The 21062-nt window shown below is 35.9% G+C and overlaps 1 protein-coding gene across 3 annotated transcripts in view; it reads left to right on the top strand.

Annotated features, from left to right (window-relative positions):
- Positions 1-21062, top strand: part of ADK (adenosine kinase) — a 265886-nt gene that overhangs the window by 19533 nt on the left and 225291 nt on the right. For all 3 annotated transcript variants that reach the window (XM_021549097.2, XM_021549088.2, XM_021549106.2), the window contains exon 3: positions 12750-12803. In XM_021549097.2, the coding sequence (XP_021404772.1) occupies positions 12750-12803 (54 nt within the window). The remainder of the gene's footprint in view (positions 1-12749; positions 12804-21062) is intronic.

The raw sequence follows: 21062 nt of genomic DNA, 5'->3' as shown, positions 1-21062 counted from the left end.
AAAGATTTTAGTTATGCTCCATTTAGAAAAGGCTGTTTGAAAAATCTACTATGGAGTGACAGTGTTGCATGGAGAGCTGATGTTTTCAAGGTATATAGCTTGAGCAGTGTTTATAGAGGAACTTGTAATTATGTATTTACCTGTAAAATAGAATGTATGATGTTCACGAATGGGAAATATTCCACTCTTCTCTTTATTGTATGTTTTCAATTTCTTATATACTTGTTTAGTAATAAACTGTAAATCATGAATTACTGTTTTATTTTTCCCATTCATCAGAAGACTTACAGATTTAATGCATGTAGAACATGTCTCTTTAATGGACTAATTGTATTCTTTAGAATAACCTTAAGGACATGACAGATACACACATACACAGAACTTACCTGTATTTTGCCTTCGCTTACAAGTGAAAATTTGTTTAACAAAACATTGTGACTTGCAAGGCAAATGATGAAATAATGGGTTCCATTTGCCTCTTTAATGCAAAAAAGGAGCTTTAAGTGGAAGAGATCTATTAATTGTCTGTGATTTTAATTAGGTAATAAAAGACCCTTGCTGAAGATATCTTTGATGGAAAAAGCTGGGTCTCTTCAGTAGAGAACTAGAATCCATCTTAATCTCAGTGGTAAAACTTTCTCTTTGAAAGTGTTACTTGCTGTTTGTACTGAAGAACCTTGCATATTTAGAGTTTCCAGATTGCATGATTACAAGATAGATTTTTATTTAGGATACAGTAAACAAAAATTGTGATTCATGTTCTGGGTATGGTTTCAGGTATTCTTTTTAATTACAGGTTTCTGTGATTTTAATGTTGTTTTCCATTCCCATCCTGCTTGTCCAACCCAAAATTTTCAATAGAATAGTACAGATTAGAGGGTTTTTTCCTGCTACAGTAATAAAGTGAAACTGGTTGATCACTTGTGACTTGAATAAAAAAGCCCAGTCAAAAATTAGCAATTATTTGACATAGTCTCAGGTTTTTTTACTCTAGATGAAATTGATCTGCCATCTTTTAGAAAAGATGGCTTTTTAGTGATAACATTTTTGAGGTGGTTGGAATACCTTCATCTTTCTAAAAACTTCAGTTTCAAAAAATTAGATATCAAAGTAAATTATAATGTTCATTACTACTTGATTAGTTGTGCTTCGTTCAGGTCAGGCAATATGCAATCTCTACAGTTTTTCTTCACATTACATGAAGAGTGACTTGTCCTTCATTTTGAAATTAAATACTGTTAACGTTTCTTTTTAGTAACTTGCTATTACATCAAGCTATTACTGAACAAAGTGCAGATACCACATCAGTGTTACAGGTAACTGTAACTTAAGGTATGAGGTGCTTATGGCACTGAAGAGCCCTGCCCAGGCCTGCTCTGTGCTTTGCTTCTTCTTGTCCTGTTCCTTTTGGAGGAAAAAAAAGGAACTGTTGGCCTTGTGGTCTCTGCTGTAGCCACAGGGAAAGGGTGGAGGCAGCCCATCTTCCCCTTAATTACTGGTGTTCTTGTTTTCCCTTAGCCAAGAGCTGGAGTAGGGTAAGCTAGCTATTTGAGAGTTGTTTTATGTTATTTTTGTCAGGACAGAGTCATCAATATTCCAAGTTACTGGTTGTGTTGTAGACTTCAGTATGTTATGAAGCCTGCAGTTCCCTTGTAAATTCAGGTTAAATGCAGAGCTGGGGACAGATTATTTTCATTTTACAAACCCTTGATTCCTCTCTTCAATGTGTTAATGTACAAATTATTTTCAGTTTTTAATTTTACTTGAAATCTGTGGATATATGGCACATGAATACTAGGGAGCAATGGCTAAAGAAGTTTTGGCGATTGTTTTAGCAGATTGTTCCAGTAATATTTTTTTTCCTTTTTTTTCTTCCCTTGTTTTGTGACAGCAAAAGTGATTAATTTTCAGTGTAAGAATCTGAGGTGCATGGGACAAAGTGTGAAGGGGAGTATATGACTGTCTAACATGACAAACTGTAACAAGTGAATAGTAGCATGAAGCCACAGAAATACAAACATTACCAGGAACGTTTTTTCAGTTCTTGTATTATTGAAGTTATTTATTTCTTCAGTCTTGAGGCTGGGTTTTACTCTTTCTAAATAACAGAAATTTCCCAATAAAGATTACTGTAACATTAGGCTGCCACTGTAGTCTGGATGCATAGTCAATTTCCTACCTTAGAAATTAAATTATACACAAATTCACTTCCAGACCACTCCAAGTAAAGGCTGTATGCAGTCTCACCTGTGAACATTTATCTAAGCCTGGTGTCCTACGTGGTTTCAGTCTAGCATACCTTATCTGGGCTGTGTCAAGATGAGAACTACAGTTATAAATACAAATCTTCGGATTTCTGCCATTAATATTTCTCAGCAAAAGAGACAAGGTGTTCCAAAATATCACATGTCTCCTGACAATTTATTTTGTATAGTTACTGTGTGGACAAGGGATCAAAGTCCTTTCCCCAAATATGATTGCAATAACTCCCATTTTTGCCAGATTATCTTCTGGTGTGTTTTATTGAAGCTGGTTTGAAATGTGCTTGTGATGTTATTTGCAGCAGTGTTAAACAACAGCCAAAGTTCTAATCAGAATTGTCAGGATGTGTCAAGTTCTGTATGCAATTCTACAACCAGTCCTGAGACAAAACACTCACCTAGGCCTAAAGTGACAGGAACTGTCCAAATACCTCAGTCAGTCTCTTTCCTCTGCCAGATCTTTGCATGTCTGTACTTGATGCTGTAGGTACCACTGTGGGTAAGAATTAATAGATACTGAGCAGTGGCCATGTCTTGAGGCAGAAAGGAGGAACAGTTCTTCCCAGAAAGAGTAATTGCAGTTCTCGGTATGCCCAGTGGTATCAGAGCAAGGACTTAATCTCTCAAGAATACTTCCCTAAATCTCCATCTTGGTATTGCTCATTCATTTTTCAGGATAAAATAAAAATTTTCAGTGCAGTAAAAAAGCCTTCTCTGCCATTTTCCACATGGTACTTTTTTTAGAAAGTTGGTGACTTTATTGGCTTGGATAAGTTCTTTGAGCATGGCTGAAATTTCACAGTACCTGTAACATTTGTCTGTAGCTTTCTGTTTGCTCTAAACAGTGTTGAAAATAATTTGTAGAGAAGAAAATTAAGATATGTGAATTCTCTGACAATTACCTATTTAAGTTTCTGTAAGCTGGACTGTCCTGTACTAAGCTCTTGGGTGCAGAGACAGATGATGAGAGAGATGTAGCTTTCAGGCAGCACTGAGACTCTTTTAGGTTGCAGTAATAATATGAAATTAGTACTTCAGCCTAGCCTGTCACAAGCAGAAGTACATTGGTAAGGTTGTCTAACAGGAAAATGGAATACATTTTAAATTATATTTTTTAAGAAATAAGAGAGGTTTTAACCGATATCTAAGACTTGTTGTTAGTTTCCTTATAATTTCTAAAAGGGAACAATGTGGATTATATGAAATATAAATACACCAGTCTTTTTCTGTGTCTCCCTATGAATGACTACAAGGTCAATTCTTAGCATTTTGAAGACAGTTAAATATTTAATATCAGTCAAGATTTAATACAGTCTCAGAACTTCCAGTACCTTTTGGAGGATTTTGTTGCCTGAAGGTAATATTCTGAGCTGACGTTGTGGTTTGTGAGGTCTTCACTGACAAATAAATGTCTTTTGCTCTGTCTTAATTGATTTTTATTGATGTGGCATTTATTTCTTTGTACTAGAGACACTAAAATAATTGTATTTTAGAGATTCTGTTTTCATTTGTTCTTTTCAGAGATAGAACAGATCTAGTATGGGGACAGAGTTGTAATTCAGTTATGAAATGGACTTTGTGTTAGTGGAGCCCAGCATGGTTTTATGTTTGCAGTGTAATGTTCCTGTGTTTGTTAGTGTATCCAGATTATTAACCTGTATTTTATTGTAGGTGTAGAGCCTATTGAAGTTCATGCCAGTGGCTTTTTATAAGGCTGCCTTCTCTAAGAAGGCAATGAAGAGTGTGTTTTCAAGTGTAAATTGACTAGCTGGCAGTGCTATTCATATGTGGCAAACAGGGAGTCTTTATTTAGAAGAAATCATCAATATTTAGAAGAAATATATCAATTTGAGGGTTGCATGAACAACCAAACTACTGTGCCTTCTCTGAATTAGATATATATATGTGCGTGTGTATATATATAAATACACACACACACACACACATATATCTAATTCAGAGATAAGGGTTCCTCATGGGGCAGGGGAAGTATTTGGGGATTTTCAGTGCTAGTGGTGACAGGTTCAGTTGTCGATCTTGTACAAATTGGTCCGAACAATAAATTTTAAAGTGATAATAGCAAATAATTGTGTGTAACTAGGAAAAGGAACCCTTCCGTTTAAATTATGTACATGTTACTTTAGTTGGTGTTTTTCAGTAAGTTTTATGCAAGTAAAACTGTAAGACATGATTGTGGAAACTGGTTTGTGTTTATAATCAAAATTAATTGAATTGCAAGTGAGTGTTTATTTCTGGTTGAAGAAAATAGGTATGTAAATGTTAGATGTTCATTTCAGAACAGGAACAATGCAAAAAGAGCTATGAAAACTAAAGAAGTGGCTTAAATATTCAAGGCTAATAGTAATGCAGTATGTTAAGAGTTCAGTCTGTAAGGAGAATAGCTATAGTTCTGCACAAATTGAATTAATATTTTACCCCTTGATAAAGTTACTAAAGGTCAACAAAATGTATTTCTACTGTGTAATGAGTCTAGAATTCAGAGTACAAATTAAAAAAAAATGTACAGTGTGTACAGCTTTTAAAAAGGTACTTGTAGTCATAAAAATGTTTTTCAGTCATAATTTTTAAAATACCTATATCTCTATACAGCAAGTGTTTAGCTGTCTTAAATTTTTAGCTCCCTAGTTTGTAGTTAAGGAAGTTTGTAGTTAAGGCCTTTGACAATGCCACTTCTATATGCTTAAGTCCAGAGTGATAGGGCTGACCCTATTAAATGATCATAGTTTTTCACAGTCTGGTGATTAACAGGCTTTGAACTTTCTTGGCTTTCTTAATCCCTTTTAATCATTTAAACCTATTATTGTTTTGACTTCAATTTCAAAAGCCCTTTAAATCTGTCTTACAATATTAATGGCTGATTAAAGTCCTGATTTCCAACCATATTATCAGTGGGGCGTCTTACCTTATTACACTGAATAATTCAGAAACATTTAGGAAAATACTGATGAAGGGCGAAAGAAAAAAACACCATAAAAACTGGACCTAGTAATTTCTATATTTAGAATAGTGGTCATATCCATTCATTAAGTGAGGGAAACAAAATCTATGCTTTAATTTATGACATGAATAACTGTTTCTTTTTTCTTTTAGGTTTCAGTAGTGTCATTTAAAGCCAATTCTGTGTTGACATTTAAATTCAAAATCCATTTTTCATAATAAGTAATGTGTTAAAAAGAAATTCTGCTAATATTTTTTGAATCCCTTTTACTCAGAAATTCCGACCTTTTTTTTCTGAAAATAAGAGGTTTGTATAGGGAGTCATGCAGCCAAATAAGACTCCAGTCATAATAGTGGAGAGGAACTGAGTAAAAAGGAAAACACTAGAAATTTATTTCATGTGTTCTCCAAGGTTGTACTTCATTCTCTCAGCTCTAGCATATCTATTCCCATAGCAAAGTTTAAAGTCTGGAATTTTCTTTAAAATTAAGTGCACAGTACCTGTGGTTTGAGTTGCAGTTAATTTTTTCCTTAACCAGATGCTCTGTCAGTCAATGTATGTGCCCTTTCTCAAACTGAACTTGATTCTTTGTCGCTGATAACTATGAAGTAATTTATTTCCTATTAAATATGAAGTAATTTATTTTTTTGGAAGTAATTTGTTTTCTACAGTCCATAGAATTTAAGATACAAGTATCTTAACCTTCTGTTGCTATTTTTTCAAGTCTCCTTCCCACTACCACTGGTGTGTGCTTTACTCCTACCTACATTTCTCCTTCTGAAGCTGAACACTTTGGCTACAAGTTTTTCTGTTTGAAAATTGAAGAAAATGAAATAATTAGTGAGGCTGACAGCTCACTCTGGGGTATTTTTGGTAATTTTTGTTTTGTTTGTTACCTTGTTCCTGTTTCTTTATTATAGTAGTCCCTTGCTGTCTTAAATGTTTGGTGTGAGTTGGAAGCTCAGGTTGAATTAGTTACAGTTCATAACACCTCATTTCCCCTCTCTCCAAGTTACTACTCTGTGGGATGCCTTTAACCCCAGTTATATTTTTATGCTTTTAATTTACCTATTTAGCTTGACATATGTTAGTTTTTTGAACTCTTACTGTCTGCTAGAATGCTCTGCTGTCATGACATACCTGTGCCAGTCTGCTGTCATCTGTGGATTTCATCCGTAGCTTCTGTACTTAAAGCCATAAGTACACTTATGGATGTGTGGCATAGTGTTGGGTGTAGCACTGATCCATGTTGAAATCAGTCTGATTTATGCATTCTCTCACACTTCTAATATTTTCCCAAAGAAATGTCTGAAAGGTATTTTAAGCAGTTTTCTCTTTTTTTTGCTCTAAATGGACCCTTGCAAAACTTGTTTTTTTTTTTTTTTTTTATGGAAGCTGGCTTTCTTTGGGTTTGTATTGCTATTGTACATTCTGTCTTTAATCTTTCAATTTTTCAGGGGTGGCAATCTGGACTTTTGTATTTGTCAACAAAGCAGTATCTATTCAGTAAATAATTTTTCTAAAATGGTCTAACCTGTTACAATATCATCCTTAAGTAACAGCAAATAATTATGAGCTGTCACTGAACCCAGAAATTAGTGTAGAAAAAGGTCTCTCTTTTACTGTCAACTTGAGGCCAAGAAGGAATGTGAAATCTATAGGGAGGATTGGCTGCCCTGTTATAGGAGAGAGGCTAAAGAGGACAAGAAACTTTGAGGGGATGGAGAGGGGGGAAAGATAATTGGGCTAGTGGGAAGAGTATGGCTACATTAGATTTAACTGAAATTTCTAAGCAGCGTAGCCTTGTCAAAAATGCAGAATTGCTTCAAGTGCTATTTATCTACTGTAAGAAAAGCAGTTGTCTTACTGCTTTTTGATCTCTATATAGATCAAGTCAGTAGGAATGGAGTTAGCACTTATGGCAGCATTGCTTATTCTGTCTGATAAATTGCAGATGGAACTTGAGAAACAAGCTGACCTTCTGTACCCATCCCCCATAAATCTGAGGCGTTAGAAATATTTTGTGAGCTGGGCTCGCTCTGCACATTGGCTTGTAAATGCTCATGAGGATGCCCTGTTGTAGCAGGTTCACACAGGGCTGTGGTTCTGACCTGAATCATCTCATAGGATGTAAAAACCGCGTAGAAATCACTCAATATATTCTGAAAAAGGACATGTGAATGCAATGGCCCAAAGATGCCTTGTTCTAGTTTTGACAAGATTAACAATTAAGAAAAAAGAAAAAGCAAGGACTGTGGTTTTTTTTTTAGACCAGTGAAGGTCTAAAAACATCACTTAACATCACTTGGAAGTTGAAGTAATGCAGTTGCTGAATCATTCTTATGCAACCCTCTTTAGATCAATCTGAAATATAATAAGACTGTAGGGAAATCCTTAAGGTTCCTTCATGACTTCTTTGAAAATTTATGAAGAAATACTTCTGCCGAGCTCTGTCTTAACAGGTATCTTCTTTTATCGATGAAGCATAGCCTAGTATAAATAAAATCTACTTGTCTTGTCCAGTTAATGCAACCAATGGATGTTAGATGTCTGATGGAGAAATCATACTCTGTTCCTTTTTTTGATGACTTTTCTGCAAAGTTCAAAGAACACGTTGGAAATCTGCCCTTTCATGTATTGAATTTTTAATCAATCTGGGGAATACTTAAAGCAGTAAGTACAGCAAAGCATGTCAAATACAATAAGCTTATGGAATAGCAAAGCCCAAGTGCATTTAAAGTTGAGCAAGGTTAGTCAGAGACATGTGCTGAGGCAAGAAGTTTGTATTTATTTGTACATCAACCAAAGCAGAGGAATATCTGTGCAGATATATATTTAGGGCTTCCTGGAATGCTTTACTGTCCCAGCTTTCTGTCATGAAAATAATTTACATATAGGGGTTTTTTTGCTGACTGCTCACATTGATGGTAAATGCTTAGAAAAATATTTTTATCTCTAGTGTCTTGTTCTTCACAAATACTCTTGAAAATAGTGATCAGAATATTACAGTCATACCTATGCAGTTTTTCATACATCCTTGTGGGTGGTATGCATTTCATCTTGGTTCTTCTGGCCCAACCAGCACATCTGTGTGTGTGCTGATTTTCATTTTGATATCTCTGCAGTTATTATTTCTATAGAAGGTTTTGCTTAGATTGGTAGCAATTTTGAAAGGTGACTTATTTTCAAGCTATGAAGATCTATTGCTATTTTTTAAACCTGTTTGCTCATCATCAGTTTCATTTTTGGCTTTTGGACAGGTGAATTTTACCATCTTTTCAGGAAATTTTTGATAGAGTAGATCTGAACTTGATATATATTTGAAATTTATCAGCAGTGCATATTTAGTGCAGGCTATGTTTTCTTTTTAATTTGGTTAAGGCCTTCTGAAAAATTGGATGCTGCCTGAAAGGAACTCTGCCTTATTGCTGTTTGTTACATTAAAAATATTACTGTAAAATTGTTCACTACTGTCCAAGTACATGAATTGTCATTCTGTCTTGTATTAGGAGCTGGAAAGTAAAAATCCTGGAGTTGTAGGATTATTGTTTCAGAAGGATCAATAAAATGGCCAAAGTTGAACTTGGAAGCTTTGGTATGCTTAAAAAATGAAAAATAGGCATATAATAAAGATGATACATTTCAGCAGAAATTGAAATTGAGATTATAAACTTGCAGGTAAATGCTAGGCAAGTCCTTCAATGTACATGAAGAAGTGAAGAGTATACCACCTTTTTTACCACTGTAACCAATTAGAATCTATTGTCAGAGTTGTACTTCTAGCTGTTGGAATAAATCTCTTCCAAGTAGCTGTGGCAATTTTTTCACGGAGTATATTTAGGTGTACTTAGAGCAAATTTTCTCAACACCATCTGACTCCTTAATACCATGTCCTCAGAATGCCTGCAATAGTCTGGGTCTTACTTTATTTCCAGGCTTGTGGAGAGGAAAAATACTTGAGATTTCTATAGTTGTGAATTTATAATTAGTTGTGCCTTTGTTTATTTGTTTAAATGTGTAAACGTGTCTTTTTGTAGGGTCAGAAAAAATACTGTCTAAAAGAATTATCTTGACTCTGGAAAAGTTATTGTATAGCTCTGTGAAAGTTACAATTTAAACTGTCATTCGAGATGGATGATAGGTGCTAACAGAAACTACAATTCTATCTGTAGCTGGGACACTTAGCATTGGTTAGAATAGGCTGTGTTGGAGTGACCGTCTTTCAATGACATCTAGAGGTTAAACCAGGCTGCTATGGCTTAAGAAACCTCTCAAGGGCCTGAGTTTGGGGAAGAAGCAGCTCTCCGAGGCGGCAGGTTTGCCCGGGGTGCAGTGGTGCTGGGGCTGTCAGCAGCCATCAGCCGTGATGCTCGGAGGCCGGCTGTGCGCAGCTCCGTGCGCAGGGCAGCTGTGCACTGTGCTAACTGCTGCAGTCCAGCCCTTTGCTGCCCAGCCTCATGGACAGCTGCCCTTCTGAAGGAGGGCCTGGAACATTAGGTACTCTTCCAATAGATTAAATGTTTGTGAAGGACAAATCCACGGGCTTAAATGTATCATTTTTGAAAGGCACTGCAGTGTGTTCTGACACTTACCTACAGTCAGGCTTTAGACCCTTTTCCATGTTTTTACTCTTTAACCCCTTTTTTTAAAAATAGGACCTCAAGCAATGACTAAGAGACTTTGAAACTATCACAGTTTGCTACTGGATAGTTAAAAGAATAATAATTATTTTGTGTTCTAGGATGTGTTAAACTTCGAATTTCAGAGTAGAAAAAAATGAAGTTGTGATCTTCTTTGCTTACTTCCATAGCATATACGGCTCTCTTCTACTCATTTAAAATGAGGCAATTAAATCTAAAATATATACACAATTTGTTGTTCTGGTTGCTTAGAGGGTTTAGATGTCCTTATTTAAATTTTTTTGACTGCTTGTCTTTGGCTTTGCACTTAGTATTGTTAGCTCCTTTATCTAACTTTCACCAGTTAGGAAGATCCAACTGGTGCTTATCAATCTTGCCTATGGAGCACATGTTGGGAAAATATTATGTAAGCTGACCACTGTGCTAGTTGCATGTTTAAATCTATTAAATAGTTCAGCAGCTGTTATGAAATATAATATACATCTTAATGCATAAAATATTAATAAAAATGTGAACTCTACGAGCATGTCCCTTTGTGGAAAGTTTTCTTTGACAACTTGCTATCAAAGCAATGTCTTTAGGGACCAAGGAAGAATATTTTAGGAAAACTGTTTTCATAGTAAAAGAAGAGGGTGTTGAAAAAGATTGTGTAAGCTGAGGTTCACCAAAGGAACCGTTCTGCAAACCTTAGGGGTAGCAACTGTGTCCCTCCCAGCCCCTCTGTGGTATGTCAGTAACATAGCCCAAAATCGCACATCTGTTGAACAGCATTCCCCTTATGTTACATGATTTCTGTAGTATCTGACTTACTAGGCTGAGTAATAGTGACAGGTTTTATTTGTTTCGGTTTTTTCCCCTCTAAATAACTGTGGGGATAGAATTGTGGTTTAAAAAATGTGTAGTAACAAGGATTCTGGAAGCTTTGAAAAGCCCAAAGATAGATTTTATTTCTCAGCAGAGAAAATTTTACATAGTTGAAGCTGAAGTAGTCTGACTACCGGTAGAGGAAAAACATGCAGCTTAATTTTTGATGAAGAATGCCTGTGACTTTCTGTGGGTATATTGGTTAATGGGCAAAATTATCTCCATTTGCAAAATGGATTGCATATTAGTGTATCTGTCTATGACAGATAGATAAATCCTCTGGACAAAGACCTAATTTAATTTTAAGTCAGATTGCAAGTTTCATAAGAAGATATAGTGTCCTTTCAGTTCTGAAAGATGTTCCTTTTAGAATTTCCTGGTAACTCACTGCGTTTTCTCAGGTACATGATGTTTGCTATCAGTGAAATTCATTAAGACATGACAAATGGAGATATCTATTTGGAAAGTGTAGCAGCATTATGAAGAGACTGGTATTGGGCTAGACCCTTTTTCATGTAAGAAAAAAAGCTGATCCTGATGATTACAGAAAACATTAAGTTGGAAGTAAATGTAACATTGTAACAGGAAAAATTGGTATCTTAAAGACTGACAGGATGATAAAGTATGAAGAAGATTGGGCAATTAAAACAAGTGACCTGAATCTGTACAGGAAACCCTGCTTACCCTGACTGCACTTGGAAGGAGAACGTGGGTGAATTGCTGTATCCTGATTAGAAGTGTCTATAGCAAGGATTTAGCAGCAAAGTGGATAAATGGATTCAAGTCAGCATGATACTGTAGCAAATAACCTGGGGAGGTCTCTGTGTTTGTAAGCAATAAAAATCAGTCAGTCAGTGTCTTGTATGTCTGAGTGCAATGAGCACTAATGAGCTTGAGAATGTGTCCGGCATTGGTGCTTGCATTTTAAATGGATGCTGAAAATACGAGTTTCAGAGAGTATCATCAGAAAATGCTGTAAGAAATAGAGGAAGGATAATTTGCCTATTTGTTATAAACAAAAATAATTTTGCAAGATAGATTCAGTGTAGTTGTCAGTGACCAGAATCTTTCCTCAGGAGGAATAACTTACGGTTCTGCAGTTACCTAGAGCAAGGACCAAAAACAGAAGACAAAGGGCAGTGGGAACCTTCAGCAGTGTGAGCAGATAGATGCTTCCAGAGTTGTCCAATGGACACTTGACTTCTAGCTGCTTACATTATGAATGATTGTCTTACAAACCAATCAACCAAAAAACCCATCAGATGCAAGAGGAAAAAAAAAAAAAAAACCTACAGAATACCATAGCAATTTATTTTGAGATGTCAGGAGATTCTACTCTGATGCAGAACAAAAGTGAGGTCACTCCTTAAAGGTTTTCCACACTGAGTGACAGTGCAAGCTGCAGCATGGCTGGCAGTAGGCTGTCCTGGCAGAGACTGCATTCTCTTTTCCCTCTAATCAGGCAGTGTTGGCAAGCTATTCTGTTAAATCAACTATAAGCTAGCAAAGAAAGTTCTTTGTCTCAAGCACTTGCTTTTTTCTGAAGTTGCTTGTATGGACTGTAGAAGTGTTCCTAAACAGCCAGGTGTTAAAGTATATATATTTTTTTTCTACTGAGTTATTTTGGTATTTATTTTAATAGTTTCATTTGGTACAGGGAGAAACGCTACAGACACATTTAGTGTTTCTATTGTCTGTAATCTTCCTTTTCATATTTTGGCAGATTCAAATTATAAGATTGATGTATGGCTCATGGTATGAAGTACAGTGATTTTTGGTAGATAGTGTCAGCCAAAGTATCCAGTAGTTTGAAGTCAAGATATAAAGCAAAATTTTGTGTGATGTTAAGTTTACTTTGATAAACACATTACAAGTTTTTAGAAAGTTTTGTGGCTGTCTTTGCAATACCTGTGGTATCTGAATCAACAAACAGTCTAATAATTTGAAAGTATAATACTTCATTTTATGGTCATATTCTCACGTGAGTAACTGCTTTATGTTTTTCTTTTCTTTTTTTCCCCCAAGGTATGGGCTGAAGCCAAATGACCAAATTTTGGCAGAGGAGAAGCACAAAGAACTGTAAGCTTTTTTGTAGTGATATACATGCATGTTACCTATATACTTTTTCATGTATATAATTGTCTTATTGTTAAATACCTGAAGCAAAAATGTTAGCTTTTGCTCTTTAGTATTGTCTGCTGTAAATTGCACTGATTGTCTGAAGACTAATTGTTGCAAAAAGAGATTTAAAAATCTTTTTTCATTAATTTATTTAAAAAATTATTTTATTAACTGCAGTTGGTACTAATGCAACTTAAATACCCCATTTAAATGTTCATCCTAAATGCCTGTGTTCATTTCTAAATTAGATACAGATTTCTGGAATTACTTTCACATTTCTTGTTTTCAGGGTAGAGATAGTGGGGAATTTGGTCTATTCTGTGTTCTTCTGCATGCTTAGATATAAAAATATCTTTTATATATCTTTCTTTTCTTTAGGCTCTTGCATATAACTGTCTGTTTCCATTATTACATTATCATTATTTTGCATTATTTCATTGTATACCCAGAAGACTTACAGAGTTTATCCTCGTGTAAGATAATGTACCTGTTTCAGGTGAATTCATATCTATAGCTGTCAAGTTTTCCCGTGTTAAAAGTTTGGATGTTTTTAAAAAAGTCACAGGTTTCAAGCAGTAAGAATGTATTCTGGTAAAAAGGATTTCATTCCTCTGGAAAAGATTTTTTTTCCAAAAGCCTTAGTGATTGAATTACTAACCAAATGTCCCATGTTCTTTCAGAGGATGGAAAAAGACATTTAACTTTAGTATATCATGATAATGTACCTGTGACATTAAAACTGCTTGAGCTCTAGGCAAAAGACAAGCAACATCAGTCGCCTTTGATGAGTAGATAAGATTGGTTTTATGCAGAGCACACTCTCTAGTGACAGAACACTTATGAACAGCATAGCTTTGATTAAACCATTAACCCATTTTGGATGCTATGAGCTAAAAGTGTTAAAAGTGCTGCAGAAAAAATGCAGAGAGGTTAAACACAAGGTAAATCACATACAGCCTTTTGATGTGAGATAAAGTAGTAGTTATCTTTCAGCTTTTATTATATTTATATTGCATATTAGTTAATTGCATGTTTGTTATTGATATGTTTACAGCAGTCACTTCTTAAATGGAGGATTGAACTAATTTTATTAAAGTTTGTTAAATACAGAAAGCATTTATTAAATTTACAGAAACTTTATTAAATTTTGTTTAATACAGAAAGTTCAGTAAAACTCCAGATTTACATGGATCAGCTGCAACAGAAGCCCTTCTTTGGTGTTTTGTTGTACACGCTGCATTAGTTCCTGAGATGATTTATATGTTGTTGGGTATAATGAAAGATGTTGTACATGCTTTTGCCACTGATCTTGTCATCTTGAATGTCACTGGATACTTGACCAGGGAAAAACTCTTGTAGGTCAGTGTCACGTTGTTTTCAGGAGAGACCTTTGGAGCGTTTCTAATGCTGTGTACTCTTCTCCTTGGACCATGGGAACACAACAGATTGTACATTGTTGAACTTCAGAGCACTTTCAGTTCTTCAAGCTAAATTCTCTAATTTAACTTACAGATGAGTTGTTATAAACTTAATTAACCTTTTCTGATGTTTAAGTAGACCTTCATATTTAAAAGAAATGCCAGTTCTAAGAAACATGCAAGACAACTTACCACTAGGGTAACTGTTGCTGAAGTGATATAAACTTATTCTCAGGTACAGTGCCCTTATAATTAATGTATTCTCCTGTCCCTCTTATAATGGTTTTAAGTCAAATACAAAGCTGGTTTATACACGTTACATATTCAGTTCCACAATCCTCCTACCTAAAATAATTTATCTTTCAGTCTTTGAAATGTCAGCAGCTTTTATATTGTCTTCCCTAGTAGTAAAGAAGACTTCTTCTGGCATTCTTCATCTAAAATCTATCATGGTGATTTATCTGACTGTCAGATGTCCATCACTTTCTTAAAGATACTTTTGTACAGCTATTGTTCATAAAAATATAAATTTTGTTCAGTAATAAATTCCTTATCTCCAAAGGTAACTGAGCCTGCTATCCTGACTTGGCTTGATCCCTTAGTCCTTGAGTCTTAGTTATCTAGAGAGAGAAGTACAGCCACTAAAACTGGCATTGGTTTACAGGCATGGCATCGTGCTTAACTTCTATTTTAAGCACTAAGGTATGAAAGATCACAATTTTTTTTTTTCTGCTTTCAATTCACTTCAACTGTAGCAGCCTTCTAAATTTGTCTTTTCATTTTGTGTACACTTCTTTTGTTTAACAGGAATTTATTAGCACTAAAGCTGTTAAGTCTGTGCATATATTGAGAATTTTGCTGGAAATATCTACTCCTTTCCCACTGCAATTAACTTCTGAATGTACCTCATGAAGGGTAAAGGGTACTGTCCCACAGCTCAACCTGTTTCCATGTAAAATTAGCAGATTAGTTAGAGCCATCAGCACTGGTGATCAAGCCAAGCCATGCCCATGTTGTAGGGAATCAGATGAGCAACACGCTTGTTTTCAGTGGTGAGTCTACTGTTCTGCAGCGGGAATGACAAAGGTGGGGGAACAGTGGTATCTCCTGTTTGCATTGGTGTTTTACAAGGGAAGTATGCATTAGTGCTCAAGGGATGTCCTGCAGATGTTTCCCACCTTCCTGAACCCAGCTAATCCCCCTCAACTCTGTGTCCTTCAGGACTGCTAGAGAAACTCAGATGTAATAACGTTGGTGAGGCCTTAAGGTTGCATATATTTTCTTCTCTTTCTGAGAACAACAGAAAAATAGAAACTCTGAGACAAACAGAAATATTTCTCTTTGTATGATCCTTTTACAGGACTTGTTTCTATTTTTAATTCTCAGAATCGGTCTGAATGACTTTAACTGAAGGTTATATTAGCTAAGTATAGACACGTGTATGCTAGGCTGATGGGTTTTTTTTAACTATAGTTCCACATCAAAAGTTTTTTAGGAGAATAAGTTTAGCCTAGGTGCATTAGTAAGTGATGGGGTGTGATATAAGTTGTCTTGATATTAAAGTAGGAATACTTTAATACAGAGTTCATCTTCACTGTGCAGAGTAAGTGTTGACAGAGGACATGGGTTTTCTTACTAATATTTTCTTTTACTAAACTAGGGGCTGTTAGCCAAATTTTGGTAGCTTGACTAGCTTGTTTGAATACAGGCGACTGAAATATAGTCACTATGAGTTTTAAAAATATTGTTTGGAATTCAATAGTACCACTGAGTCTGTAAGTAGTGCTTCAGAACATTTGTTTTAGTGCAGCTTTGACTAACTACTGGTTGAACAGTTTTATAAACTTCCGTTTAAGCAGTTTTGGCTGTGATGGGACACTTTTGAAAGTTAGTTGGAGAGAGTAAGAAATGTGGAATCCACATTGTGTTTCTGATATTTTAAGCTTTCTTTTTTGAAAGATCAATACCATGAAGTGCGGAAGAAGATCAATATCAGCTTTCTCTTCAGTCAATTTTTGATGTGTTGGTCAGAAGGGAGAGATGTGTGACAGATGTGTTACTCTGCTGCAAGCTGGCTGAGGGGGATTCATTTAGCTGAGAGGGATTTCATTCTTGCCTGCATACTCGCTATTTATCATAGTGAAACTGAACAAGGGAGAGGGAGACTCTCAAATTTGAGGACAGCTGTTTGGGTGACTGACGGAGTTTTGATTTACCTGTAGCATCTGGCAGGAGGGTGGTGTGTGTGTGTATTTTTTGGTTTTGCTTAGGCAATATAGATATTTAAGTGGAAGGGTCAATCTTGGAGGGTCAATCCCTATCATAATAGGGATGTTTGGGGATTACAGGGGACTTCTGTTGCTTGGGAAAGAGTAGAGAAATCTACAGTAAGGATTTAGAAGTAGTCTGGGTATGTCAGAGAGCTAGAGAATCTCAAAGGACGGGCATGTTGAAGAGCAGTTTCCTTGTATCCGGGGGCCGGGGGGCTATCCCATGTTAGTCACTGTACAAAAGGGACTCAACCCCAAGCACAATTAGGGTGCAGCCGTGTGTCATTGGTAGTTGAGCTTGCAGGGTGAGAGGGGTGAATTCCGGGTCACCAAAGGGACGCCGCCGTCCATCGGACGCCTCTGGACGCAGCGCGCGTCCTGTGCCGCTAGAGGGGGCGCTTTAGCTTCGGTAACGCTGCCGAAATCCTTCCCTTGGGCGCCCTTCAGCATTTCTCCTGATGGGCTCAAGTCTCTGTAAAATGGTCCTCTTTCCCTCTAAAGCTAAAAACCGGGATAGAAAATTGTTCGGGGGAGAGAGGGTAAATAGAGAGAGTAAAATATCAGAAATATGAAGCTTTAAGTCTTTTCTTGGCCTTCTCAACATATGCTGACAATATATGTGATATGTATGGCTGAGGTGATATATGAATCTGTCACAGCTGTTGGGTTACTTAATATAATATACCTCACTTGTAATTACATTTGAATGGATTAATATATATTATGAAATATGATTTGGCAATAAATTAATGTGGAAAACTGTTATGGCAGTTATAACAAGGTGTCCAGATTCATGAAAAAATTTGCCAGCTCCCACTTTTACATGACTTTATTTTAGATTTCTTCTTGTTTTTTTAATCAAGTATCATATTGACCTGTTTCCTGGTGTAGAGTTTTGTCTGAAAACTTCAATAAAAATCTCAATTGTGCAATTGAAACTTGTTTTTACAAAATCAAATATTTTTAGAAATTTTACAGAGGAAAGCACTTAACTTCTCTTTTTAATAAATAAATAGTTATTTAGAATTACTAGTCTCTAAAATTTACACTTTCTCTTAAAGCTAATAAATTCTGTTTATATTGACTCTGATTGTTTCATGACATGTAATTAAGCATTTCTTTAATTAAACTTCCATTAAGTACTTTGGAATTCTGTAGAGTAAAATCTGGATGATGTGCTATGGATATTTGAGAAACTTGTAAGGAATGAGCTTGATGGTTGGGAAAAACTCTGTGCTGATCTGGAATGTTTTCTTAATCCACTTCCTTTAGTTGTTGGCTCCCTCTGTAGAAGCTACTTTAAATTGCAGTCTGATTTCTCTAGAATTGTTTTATCACTTCTGTGTAATATATACATACACATAAAAGCTTGAGTCAGATGTACAAAAAGAATGATTTGTGGTTAGCTACGAAGTTTCTATTATAGATTCCTCCCTCTATATTTTTTCCTTCATTTTTCTGTGTTCACCCTTCATGCAGTTATTTTGAATTACAGCACCAATGCAAATTTGCAGTATAGAAATCAGCTCATGAAATTCTCAGTAAGAGGCAGTTCTGAATAAAATTTCTAGAAGTTAAGGTTCCAAGTTATAGCAGAAATACTTCCTTCATGGTGTAGTCTTTACATATGCTTAAATTTAAAAATCAAAAATTTCAAGTTAGTTTTAGTATATAATGTAATTTTGCATCCTGCTGTTGGAGATGTTAAATCAGTAATCTGCACGATACTTGTACAGGGTGGTAAGCAGATTGCATCAGTATTTTAAAACTGTGCATATGTATCAGTACAGTGTTTTAATTGAACCTCCTGCCTCTGTTCATGTTCCTTTATGTGTATAGTACAATAAAGCCCAACTTTGCTATGTGGCTTTAAAGGCTCTATTAGAATATTCTCTATTGTTAAATGGCTCCTGGAAATCAGTGTCAATTCATTCTTGTATGGCACAGTGCTTATTTGATGTAAAATAGAAGAAAACTTCTGAAAATAGCTATGGCTGGCAGTTAAGAACAAGGCTTATGTTCCTCTGGGGAGCTTGGTTTTGTAGCCTGAGCTGATTATCTGGGGCTGTTGTGTGATACAGCACTTCCTTGATAGTGGGAAGGGGAAAGAGAAGGATGGTTATGAAAGCCAATAGAGAATCCAAAATATTTTATGTATGTGACATACATGGTGTAAAAACAGCTGCTAAAGGATTGAAACTTTATTTGCTTAAAAGTTCCTAATGTGAGATTCACTGTTCTTCTATATCTTGCTCTTAATTCCATATGCTAATTTGTCTTCACTTACCTTCAATAGACGTTTTCTTATGTCATCTGCTTTGATTACCACTGCTTTATCATATGTGGTACAGAAGAGATATCAAAAGATCCTTCAAGGGAAAGATGTTTTCTAATATTCCAGCTCAGATTTCATCGCTTACAGGAACTCTCACAGTACTGATTATTGGGTTAAATTGCTCTCTCGTAATGATTTCTTACTTTGGCAATTTGTGCAGGAATAGGTAGACTGACATGGACCACCTATTTGGTTTCTCTGTGTAGTGAGCTAATGAGGCAGGGTTACTCTGTTTTTCTTCTTGATAATATTCCTGACAGTGATTACTGTTCCTCAGTGTGTACTAGACATACATGCTTTAAAGCAAGGAAATAATGTTTTTCCTTTTGCTGCCTGTTCCTAAGCTCACCCTCCTGCACAGATTGAGTAGAGAACCCATAGCCCTGAACCACGCTCTCAGACTTGGAAGGCTCAAGTGTTCTGAACTCCTGTAAAGTACTTCAGCTTGCCTCTCACCCAGTGTTCATAGCAAAGGCTTCACAGACAGCGCAGGATGGCTGCACCCTCCTGTCATCCTGGCGTTCATTTCCAATAAATGCAGTTTGGGCAGTGAGTAAGACATGATTGTCCAGAAGACGACTTCCCTTATGACTTCTCTTGGCACTTTTCTTATTTTTACAATTTTTACAACTTGTTAAAAAACAGTGTTTATGTTTCACCTGCACTGACTCCTGCTATTGATGAAATGTGGTGCTAATGCAGTAGTGACAGGACTGTGTACAGCGACAGATCTATTCGAAGACTGAATTTTGAATATGCGGAATGATTTTTTTTCAATACTGCTGCATATTTCTGTCACTGTAGTGCTTTCTTTCCAATAGAGAATGGGGTGCACTCTTTTTAGAAGAAGATGCAGTCTTGTGCTACAGAACATGCAAAATCTCCTGGGATTGCTGATTTTTAACTAAGGTAGCTAAGGTTTCTGCATCTTTTTTGCACAGTTTAGAATTGGACAAGATCTGGCTTGAGAGTATTAATTTTTGTGTTATGCAATGTAGCACTAAACGTGAGATTTTCCTAAAATTTAGAAATTATTAATTGGACCTTTTAATAGCCTAGAAGATATATTGTCTTAGTGTCTCTTAGAAATAGAATGTATTAAAGATGGCTGTGGGATGGTTTTGAGCCGAGTAATTATTTAACTTCAAGCTGCGAGTTACACAGCAAGAACTGCATATTGTGAAACAAAGAGTGAGAATTTAACATGGGATTTTTATTCCATTCTCTTACTGTATTTCGTACATGTATTCTGCTCAGTCCTCTAGACATTGCACCAGAATCAGAATAAATACTAATATCCACCCAACCATTTTGTGGAATTACATTTATTTTATTGCCTTTAGTATACTGAGTATGAAGGAGTGCCTTCAGATAATCTTCTGTTGGCAGATCCTGTTTTGATTCTGATTTTGTTCTGATTTTAATGACATAACATCGAAGCTGTCGCAGGAGAGGCGCTGTTTGAAAGCCCCGGCAAAGGGTGCGGTCAGTGCCGGGAGTGCCACCAGCTGAGGGGGTGCTCTGAGCAGCAGCCACCTTGGTGGCAGCTCTTTGAAACCTGTTGTAAAAGGTGTAAAATGTCTAAAGCTTTTAACCACTTGAAAGGACTTGACAGTGCACTGTTACCTTTTTTCTTAAACACTTCTAAGCTTGAAGTGAGGGGGCTTACTGCTTTCACTGAGGCTCTTTAAAACCAGTGGAGGTAAGAAATGCATATTTCACGTGCATACAGTTTGAGCTTGAGATGAGATGCACCTGAGCCAGGCGGGGGCTTGTGAGGGATTTTTGTGTAATGCAGACCACAAACATCTTTCATGTTCAGACTGCTATGTTAACTGGTTAGGTGAAATTGCAAAACCCAGAATAAGAGTGTAATAATATCTTCTTTAATTTCAGTTTTAATTTTGTTCTGGTTTTTAATATGTTGCTGGTGTGATTATCTAAAAGCTGGTCAATGCCAAAGAGAATAAAAGTATTCATTATTTAATTATTAGTAATTTTTTTATAATACTGAGAGTAGATGGAGAATTTAAACTTCCAATATTTTTACATTTTAATGACCAAAAAAATGACTGTAAAAAAAGATACACTATAACTGATTTTCAAATGCAGGTACATTTCATTTGATTTTTGAGTAGCTGGAGGCTTTTGTGAACTCTTAGGATTTTAAGAATAGAACTTATTTATTGGTGGC

This window comes from Lonchura striata, chromosome 7 (genome assembly GCF_046129695.1).
Source record: "Lonchura striata isolate bLonStr1 chromosome 7, bLonStr1.mat, whole genome shotgun sequence".
NCBI classification, from domain to species: Eukaryota; Metazoa; Chordata; class Aves; order Passeriformes; family Estrildidae; genus Lonchura; species Lonchura striata.
The sequence above is the reverse complement of the archived record's forward strand: the minus strand, read 5'-3'. Positions and strand labels throughout refer to the sequence as shown.